The 10859-nt window shown below is 33.0% G+C and overlaps 1 protein-coding gene across 1 annotated transcript in view; it reads left to right on the top strand.

Annotated features, from left to right (window-relative positions):
- The first annotated feature begins 4062 nt into the window (after positions 1 to 4062).
- LOC133203435 (pleckstrin homology domain-containing family G member 7-like) overlaps positions 4063 to 10859 on the top strand; it is a 38886-nt gene continuing 32089 nt past the window's right edge. Inside the window, exon 1 of the mRNA XM_061339214.1 lies at positions 4063 to 4321. Within this exon, the coding sequence (XP_061195198.1) occupies positions 4220 to 4321 (102 nt within the window). The 5' untranslated portion in view covers positions 4063 to 4219. The remainder of the gene's footprint in view (positions 4322 to 10859) is intronic.

Genomic DNA, 10859 nt, shown 5'->3' with positions numbered 1-10859 from the left:
AGAAACAATTTATTGCGATTGTTTATAGAAGATCCCCGTCACAATCACTTACCGTCGTCAGTTTGTTTATTGTTGTTACCTTGAAGAACAAATAAATATCACGATGAACTCATGGCGGTGTTTATTCAAACACAATTTCTGAAATAATTAAATCGTAATATCAATTATCTTTGCATGCACAAGCACTTACTTCAGGAATGTGTTCGGTTAATCTGAAGACACAACAGCATTCTCTAAATGGACCTGTTTAACAGTATAAATATTAAACACGATATTGAGAAATAAGATAATTTTCTGACTGATTTATTTGATTTCAGATAGATTTGTCAATATTAATTCCCTTTCATTTTGCAATGTCTTTTTAATTAAAACTTACAATAATACAACATTTCATATAAATTTACAAAGCCATATTAATGTTGCCTGTCTACTGTACACAGGTAAAAAATCAACATGATCAACGAATATGTCAAAGATATGTTTCAAAAGTATGTTTACCGTAATTATGGTCGCAATGAACAAGCAGTACATAGCCTCATACTGGTATGAACTGTAATTCCGACTAAAATTATCGAAGCGGAACGAAATGCAAACTTGAAATGTCGCTGATCAAGATAGAATCACATACAGAAATTTAGCAGAATATATTTGCAAGCCTCTAGAAAGAAGTTGCAGAAAAAGCAAGTGCGGCATAGTGACTGACAGTCAAAGGGACAGACAGACGGACAAGAAATCTATTGCCCCCTATGGTTTCACCGATAGGGACTAACAAACTACATTAATGTGGAAAAGATGTTCTCAAATGATTGTGTTTTCAAACACAATAGTCATAAGACAGAAATAGAAATCAGAATTGAAGGTTCTTCAGATAAATATAATATTGATATTATTTATTGCATGAAATTCACTGATATTTGAATTAATTAGCTTAAAGTACTTTACATATGCTATACAAGTCTACATTAATAAATCAACCAATCAGATCTCTCATGTAATCAAGTTCTTAGTTCTAACATCTTTGAAAGCTATCACTCCTCTGCAGACGGAGTCTTATAAGAAATAAATCCACAGAAGGAAGTAACTGACACCTTTTTATGAAAGTGCCTGACTGATTAGCCTCCCACCAATATTTCCAGGAATAAGATCTTCCACATGAGGACTTTTAGTGTTCGTGCATGCATTCAGGAACAAAAATGAAGAAAAATCGGCATTAGGAATATGTCGTGATAACGTAAATGGAATTGCAATGTCTGTTGTACACCATGTTAATGGGAGTTTAAATTCTCCGGAGGGATCTCTGAGATGATTATTCGGAATTCGGATAGCTTATATTGTGCACGGTTGGGATGACCCCAGACCAAGTTCTCTACCACAGCACACGTCTAATTTCTTCTTCTCATGCACATTTATCTTTATCAAAATTTTACCATTTAACTATATATATAGTTTACTGAAATAAATATCATCAACACATTTTGAAATTTTTATTTTCTATGATATTTTGAAACTTTACCATGGACCTTTGATTTACTATTATAACATTTCTCTAGATATTTGTTTGAAATTTAGATAATTTAGATTTCCCAAATTTCAAATCAATGATATAAATTTTGGAAATAGTATTTGGATAAACTAGTAATCTTTCTTTTATCATCAATTTTTAATTTGAGAATTAAATTTAATGAAGTATACATAAATTTGTTCATGTACATTTAGTAAATTTTTGACTTATTATAATATAAACTTTACCACTCCGATTATCTGTAGAAAAAACATCGACTTACTATGGACGAAATGATAAATGAAAACCTCACAGGAAACCTCCAAAATAGACCCAGAACATACAAATGTTAAAAATTGTATTTTAAATAGTACCAGAACATAAAATATGTGGAGATAACGAACAGTATTCGAGCTCAAAAGTCCATTAAACATTACAAAATAGGAGTAGGGCAAAGACGGACCTCTAAGACATCAGAGGTAGGATCAGGTGCCATGGAGGAGTGAGCATCCCCTGCCGACCGGTCACACCCGGTCAAACATAAAAACTTTAAACATTGTTTTACAAATAGATCCAGAACATAAAAGCGGTAAGATAGTTTCAAAAGTAGACTCGGAACTTTAATACGTTTAAGAGTGTTTCAAGCTTAGACCCAGAACATAAATACGACAGAGTTTCACAAATAGACACAGAACATGAAAACGTAAAAGGGTGTTTCACAAACAGACCCAGAACATAGAAGTGTTAAAGAGTGTTTCACAAATAGATCCAAAACGTTAAAGAGTGTTTCACAAATAGACCTAGAACATACAAACGTTAAAGTATGTTTCACAAATAGAACAAGAAGATACAAAGTTAACGTTAAAGAATGTTTCACAAATAGACCCAGTACATAAAACCTTAATGATTGTTTACAATTAGAACCAGAACATAAAAACGTTAAAAAGTGTTTCAAAAATAGACCCAGAACGTAAAACCTTAAAGAGTGTTTCACAAATTGACCCAGGACAAAAAAAACCTTAAAGAGTGTTTTACAAATTGACCCAGGACATGAAAACCTTAAAGAGTGTTTCACAAATTGACCCAGGACATACAAACATTAAAGAGTGTTTTACAAATTGACCCTGGACATGACAACCTTAAAGAGTGTTTTACATATAGACCCAGAACATAAAAACGTTAAAGAGTTTTTTCATAAATAGACCCAGAACATATTGACGTAGAAGAGTTATTACAAATAGACCTTGAACATGATACGTTAAAGAAAATTTCACATATAGACCCAGAATATAAAAATGTAAAGAGTGTGTAACAAATAGACCCAGAGCATAAAAACCTTAAGAGAGTTTCACAAATAGACAAAGAATATAAAAACGTCAAGGAGTGTTTCAGAAAGAGACCCAGAACAATAAATCAAGTCATTTGTTAACCAACATTAACTTCGTAGAAAAGGTATTAATTGAAAATGTACACAAAATCAAGCTGTTTTTGAGTTGTAGATAATCATACCAGTGTTTTGAATCAGAGTGGTCTATATTTTTTTTTTTTCAGATTGAAATATTATGTACAGCTATGTGTATGTGGGGTATATGTTTAATTCACTATATGTGATACCAAACGATTGAATAAAGGGCTTAAATCTAAAAGGGTAACATTGTTAAATTATAAGGTACATAGCCTGTCACATGATTTTTATAGAACATCTGAATCAGATGTTCCTACAGGATCCGACAGTGAGACTAAATTTCTAAATTTCTGACATAAAATATGTGATAAAAACAAGTTCAATATAGCAAAAGTGAATATCATTCCATAGCAGAAACAAGATAGTCTACTTTTCCACAATAAACATTAAATGGGTCAATTGACCGAAAAGATACTATCTTTTATCACGAAGACAATGTAATGGCCTCCATTAACAGAGATTGAATTAAGAGCATGGTTTTTTTTTTCAAAAAGCATCTACATAAATACTGTGTCGTGGTGTGCAGCACCATCGTAAACAAGCAATCAAGTGTTACAATACTCCATTAGGTGAAATGGAAGATCAGGCCTGTGTCTTTCAGAGATTTAATGATAGCTTTTCATAACTGCGAAATATTACCCCAGCGCCATCACAAAATGTGGGCAATTCAATCAATTGTCATTAGACAAAAGGAAGGTGCAGTATCCGACACGACGTAAATGATATATACTCTCTCTGCTTCTCTTTCACATTAATACCACAATAAAATAAAATAATGCAATGAAGATTCTCATTTAGGTCTGATCGACAGTTTCAAAATTTCTCATAAAATGGTGCTTGAACAAGAAGGCAAAGGTACATAATTTGCCGGCAAATGGACGAAATTGGAGAAATAGAAAACTAATGAAAGAAGGAAAAGGGGAAAATATCAATTTCAATTTGAAATATCTATTGGTGTCTACTTTTTCTGTTGGTTGGAGCAGTGCTAATCATCCGGACGTTTGACGGATAAGGCGCGGAGAAATGATATTGAACCCTGACACTCTGAATGCTGGAATTGGATTAAGCGGTTTCCGTGCATGTCGAAGAAACACCTCGCTCTTATTCGATTAAAGTCATTGTGAATTCATTCAGATGGAAGCTAGCTTGGTTTGAGACAGTTATTTGGCAAGTATATGCCGCGTAACCACGTTCTGTACAATGGGTGATGAAAGTTAGATATCGTCAATGAACAGAGGGTATACATCATCGTTATGAGTTCTTTGTTAAGATTAAGAAAGAGAAAAGAGGGTTCATTAGGACCTGGAGGGTCAGAATACGAGGATTCTGGTGACCTGACTTCAGATGACGGAAAGGTAAGCTTCGACTGATGTGGCGGATCTAATTTCTCTTAGTTAAGGAAGATGTTAAAAATTCCAAATTTATTATGTAAGGACATAAAAAAGTAGAGAAAGTAGAAAAAGTAGAGATATTCAAAGGTTTGGAACACTACGGTATGAATAATATCAATGCCTTTTTTCTTCTTATTTTCCGCTTTGTCGTTGATTTTTGAAGGAGTTTATTATTATTTCATATTTAGAGATATTAACTTCTGAGATGTTTTTACCAAATCAAAATATTTGAAGAAATAGGTTCAAATTAAAAATGTTCAACAATATTTTCTATTTTTAGCAAATGATGCTATGTTAATTAGCTGCCATGAGCAAAAGGGAAAATTGAAAGGGACCTGTAAAATCGTTACTGACTTAATTATTCTATATAGAACTATTACGCTAGCTGACAGAAATATGAATTAGGAAATAATCATTATTCTAAAAATCATTCCAATTGCTGATTCTATCATTAATAATGTAAATAACTATTTTCGCGTATTTTCAGTCTCTCAAGGACTAATAGTGTAAATCCCTATACCGGTATATCCGTGAATTCAATCATTGTCACATCCGATTTTATCAACATATTCAAACTATTAAAACGTTTTAACAAACTCCGTAATCTATATATTTGTAACTTTTATTTATAAGTAATAAAAAAAAAATTTATAAATAATAAAATAAATTTATATGTAACTTATATTCATTGTATTCAGATGAGGCAAACTTTATTTAAAAACCTCTAAATGTCAAGAAGAAAAATCTTGCTATGGCCTTCAACTGGACATTTAGAAATATCTCTGATATCTTATCAACAATATTCATTTTCATTCATGGATTAAATATATCCCACTGGACTCGAGACAAAAGACAACACAGAGTCTGACTATCTTTTTCGTATTTGGTTATTTTACTAGAGAAAGACATTGATGGCAAACGAACTACTAAATTTTAATGATAAACGTGATGACTTTAACTTTTCAACTAATTTATGCAGCAGTATATTATCACCTGCATATGGAGTTTTTGATCCCAGTTGAGTCGAAACGGAAGAGCACTACTGAATAATAACAACAATTAACAAATAAATTAATACTAGAAGAGAATCAACAGTCTCCTTTAAAATTAATATTTCGTAAATTCTTTTTGGTCAAAAGAATAACTTTGTAAACAAAAACAATCTGTTGTCTTCGTTAAAATTGTTAAACAATTATTTTTCATACTGAATCTACATATTTATCCGTTTACCCGATCACTACAATTGACTCACGGCGGGTGTGCCCAGTCAACAGGGGATGGAATCCTAGCTCTGGTGTTTTCAGGAACTTGTGTTTGCTCTGCGCACAATTCGTGGTTTTTAATTGGACTTTTGATCAAGATAAATGTTCGATGTATTTACAGGTCATACCCAAACCCCATATAATCACAGAAATCATGCTAAAAATCGTTTTATTTTAAAGAAAAAAAATTATATTAAATGTTAAAGGTATTGTTTTTTAATCTGAAATCAATTTCAAAATTTTCAACAAAAATATATTTACATTTCAAACGATTTATATTTCCTTTTTTAACAAGATAATAAATATTTTTTTTTCTTGATTACTGTTATAAAATCTGGAATTAGGTGTAATTTCTAGGAAGTTCAAATCTCCAGTTTGTAGATAAGTTTTGAAAATGATTCCTTCAAGCGTCAGTTTTGAACATTTATTGAAACAGAAAAAGAAGAAAAGGGGGAAAAGCAAGAAAAATGTGGTCCAAATCATTTTAGATGGTGGTATATGCTGTTTCAGCGTTATTTACACATGTATAAAGAACTATTATTGGACCAGTTTTTGATCTGTGTTTTGGGGGCTCGTGTTTTTGCCCTGTTCACGATTCGTTTTGTGTAATGGATTTACGAGATTGTTCACCGTTCACATTTTGCAATTAAATAATAACTTTTTTTCTCTGTGAAAAACTACCAGGGACAATTGAGGTTTCTATTGCTTATGACCAGAAAATGAATAAGACATCACTGTTTGTACATTTATTTTTTCCACACCCATCGTATGCTACACCAAAGATGGTAAATATATGTAATGAGATATGGAAATAACGAACAGTATTCAACCTCAAAGTGCATTCAAACAATACAAATGGGGAGCAGAGCAAACAAAAATAAAAATAAATGTCAAAGATGGGATCAGGTGCCATGGAGGAGTGAGCATCCCCTGCCGACCGGTCACAACCGTCGTGTGCTACTTGTCATGATCGGGAAACATCCGCCAACAACTCAGTGTGTAAATAATGGCCTAACAATAAGTACGAAAATCATAACAATGTATTAATAAAGAAAGAATAAAATGTATTTTGATCTAGTATTCACATTTATTATTATGCAGAAAATACTGCACGCTTTAGTCAAACAGAAATCGATTGCACTGTCTCAATTAACTTCTCTAATAAACAACCCTACTTTTTCAGTTTGCAAATTTTATAATGGATCATGTAAGAGGTAGACGCAGGATGTTTTTTAAGTTGACATTATTAGTTTCATTATGTGATTTGGCTACATGTAGCAATAGCCAATTATAGACATAATTAAAACATTAAAACGTAATTAAAATATTATACTGCGAACAAGAACATTAGAATTTTACACTACTCTGATTAAAAAACACACAGATGTGTTTAATGAAATATGAAGATAACGAACAATATTCAATCTCGAAAGTCCATTGAAACGATACAAATTTGGAGCACAGCATAAACGAACCTCAGAATTTAAAGGTGGGATCAGGTGCCATGAAGGAGGGAGCATCCCCTGCCGACCTGTCACATCCGCCGTGTGCCCCTTGTCATGATCGGAAAGAAAACCCGGAAAAATTCAAGAAACAAATAATCTTCACAAATGTTCCCTACAAGGACAATTAAATTATGTGAAAAATAGTTACTGGAATTAAATTAATATGGTGTTTTTTTCTTCGACTTTTTTTTCGACTTTTTTTTTGATTGGTTGTGGATAAAGCATTCTTTTTTTTTGAGATTAAGTACATTGAGGACAAATGCTGATCCGAATCGAGTAGCTAGGTTTGTATATTTTTTGTGATTCCTATCTGGTAATTATCTACACATATAAATCATAAACAAACAGACGAACACACGATCTTGATATGATTACAACTTGCTAATATACGTGTTAAATAAACATTATAAAGATAAAAATACTAAATTTGTCGCATACAGAGTGGCAGACAAGACATCAAAAATTATGCATTCGTAAATAAAGAAATCATTAGCCAATTCCTACAGTTGCAACAACGTCCAGAAATAAAGATATAAGACACCATTTATGATCTTAATTATTTATCCTTCAGATTATCACTCCCATGTACATTTGTACTTTTTCAAGTGATCAGCAAACAACTGATACTGCACTTAATACAGAGTAAACATGCTACGCTACTGACATCTTCTTTGTCTCTGGAATGTTCAATATAATTAAATTCTGATAGAATGAATGGAGCACAGATGAAGTGATTGTTATAACAATAGTTAATTCCTCAGCAGGTGCCCGCAATCCATTCTCAAGGACGCGATGATGCATTAAGTCTTGCAGTCAATAGTTTACATTGGATCATGGTTTCCACGAAGAGCTTCTGAAAACAGTAAAATAATATCGACAATCGGGAAAAACTTTATGGCAATAGGAATATTCGAGTACATTGTAACATTATAGATTCCGACAGGCTAGATGTTTAACAGTTTCATAATTATAAGACTGAGACATGAAAACAGTGCTTATCGTAAATCAGATATATTTTGTAAACCTTAGATGGATTCTTTCGTTTTTGCTGCATGGAATATGAAGATAACGAAAAGTAATCAAGCTCAAGTTCATATAAACAATGCAAATTTAGAGCATAGCAAACACGGACCTCTAAGGCATCAGAGGTGGGATCAGGTGCCATGGAGGAGTACGTATACCCGTGTGATCCTTTTCAAGATCGGGCATAGGAAAAACCCGTAGAGACAATTCAGTGTGAAAATGATGGTCTGAGAATTTGTATGAAAAACGTAGGTAGATATTTGGCTTAATGATAGATCGTATTTGCTGATAAGGTCATTGTTTCGACCATAGAACTTACGAAATGATGACTTTCAACGAGACTATTGGTGTTCTTGTTTCATCAACTCATTTATCAATTGTTTGCCTTCTTTTAGAAATTGTTCATACATAGAGCATGCTCTTGCAAATCAAATCAGCTGGGATACATAAATTCCGTAAGCAGGTGTTAATGGTATATTACTACATAAGAAAGGGAAGTTGACGTCAGAAAAGTTGAAATCATCACGTTAATCATAGCGTTTTCTTTTTAAGGCGTCATTAACGTCTTTTTCGTATAAAGTATTCAAATATGAAACAGATGTGGCAGTCTCTGTTGTATCTTTTATTTCGAGGTCAAAGCGATATAACGAATCAACGTGGAAATAAAAATGAATATCGTTAATTGATAGTACGTCGTCGATATATCTGAATATTGAATTGAGGGCCTCAGGCTTCTTCTTTTTATGTAGAAGATTTTGAATAAATTCTGCTTTATATGAACACAAAAACAGGTCTGCTAATAGAGGTGCGCAATTGGTTCCCTTGAATTCCACAGATTGTTGAAAGATTTGATCTCCAAAAAATACATATTTATTGTCAATCAGAAACTCAAGCACCGATTAAAAATCAACTTCGGAGTACCTCTGTGTACAATCAGAATGTTTTAATGAAATAATTCTGCAAATGGCCAAAGACAAGAAAATTAAATTTACGAGTGGCATTTAAAAAAAGCATTTGTCTATGATGTCAGAGAGCCTGGAATTTAATTTTTCGTGGAGAATGGTTGTATAAAGTGTCGAAACGTCGCTTTGATGAATTGATTTCGGTAAAATTTTGTGATTTCAAATTTTCTAACAGTTCCTAGCAATTTGAGTTTTTAAAGTATCCACATCTAATTTAAACCACTTATCGAATATTTTGTTGCACAGAACTCCTGAAGTTTCTGTTTCACTACTACCGTCAAGGTAGCTCAATCGGTAGAGCCCTCGCTCTGTGATTGGGAGGCCGTGGGTTCAAATCCCCGCTGCGACTTGCCAATAGGTAGCAATTGTTCTTTTGCCAAGCGATTGGCACTTTGATTTATTGATTGTATGTTGTTAAACGTCCCATTCGAGAATTTTTCACTCATTTAGAGACGTCACCTTATGCCGGTGAAGGGCTTCATTTTTAACCTGTACTCAGGATCATTGAGCAATGAGGGTTCTTAATCCTGTCAACGCGTACTGTGACACGGAACCTCGGTTTCTAAAGACTCTTCCGAAAGGCTTTCTCTTCTAATGTCGGGCGCTTGCAAGGAACAGTCACTACCTATGTTTACGTCTTAGGTTTGACGAGGCGAGGCGAAAGAGAATCGAACCCGGGCCTCATGTTCACAAAGCGAACGCCCTACCACTAGGCTACCGTGACCGGTCGTCTTCCTTAGATAAAACTAATCAATGTTAAGAGTAAATGCGTGCTTATTTTTTTCTTCTCTCAGTGTATAGTGAATTTGCAAAAAGCATTAAATTCATTTCACGAAAACAATTTTAACCAGATCCTTCATTTGATATTCTTCCAGAAATCTCAGTGATAATTGTGATTTTATGTAATTCAGCTCTAGCATACTAATTTGATGTGCATTATTTCAAGTTCGTAAGATTTTCATTCCCTTAAAATCTTCTTGTTTTAAAGTGGGTTTTTAATTGTAAAGTATATACACGTGTATATCTGCAAGTGACATGTATTGTACATTGTTCTCTCACATAAAGTTTGCTATCTACAAGTTCTGTATTATCATGAACCTATTCTCCGACAAAGTCTTAGGAGTTCGGAATTTATCCTTTAATTTCATAATATTTGCTAGTTGACAGGTATTCCAACTGACTAAGAATAAATAAAACTTAAAGATAAAATAGAAAAAGCAAATTTTAATTTGATTTATAACTTATATACTTAATGTCAGAAAAAATTTTGTGCAAAAGACATTTTCTCGACGAACCATGTTGCTTCGTTTTAGGCGTAATTCGTATCCGTTAAGTTCATTATATATTTAAAAATTAAAAGGAATGATAACAAGGAATGATAATTGTATCGTAATAAGCGCGTCAATTCATTATTAGCACGGTCTCTATAAGCGTGTTTTACTGTAAATATGAAAGGAAATATATTTCAGATTTCTTCTTTCTTTAGGATAATTTCCTACAGTTAACTGTCTTTCACAATCGATCTTTTCATCGCAAACTAAACAAATATTCAACCGGAGGAACTTTTTCCACAAATATAGAGGCGCAAAGGCTTCCTTGACACAAAATAAATGACAAGCTTAGGGCTTAACGGAAACCGATTCAATTATATAAATGTAAGAACCAATAATAGGGCATCGTGCAAACGGATTTATTATCCTTTGTTGGATCATATGAATCATACATATTTATCTGACTTGTAGAGTATCAT

This window comes from Saccostrea echinata, unplaced genomic scaffold (assembly GCF_033153115.1).
Source record: "Saccostrea echinata isolate AGI-Se365-2 ecotype Australia unplaced genomic scaffold, CSIRO_AGI_Sech_v1 ptg000051l, whole genome shotgun sequence".
Classification (NCBI taxonomy): domain Eukaryota; kingdom Metazoa; phylum Mollusca; class Bivalvia; order Ostreida; family Ostreidae; genus Saccostrea; species Saccostrea echinata.
The sequence above is the reverse complement of the archived record's forward strand: the minus strand, read 5'-3'. Positions and strand labels throughout refer to the sequence as shown.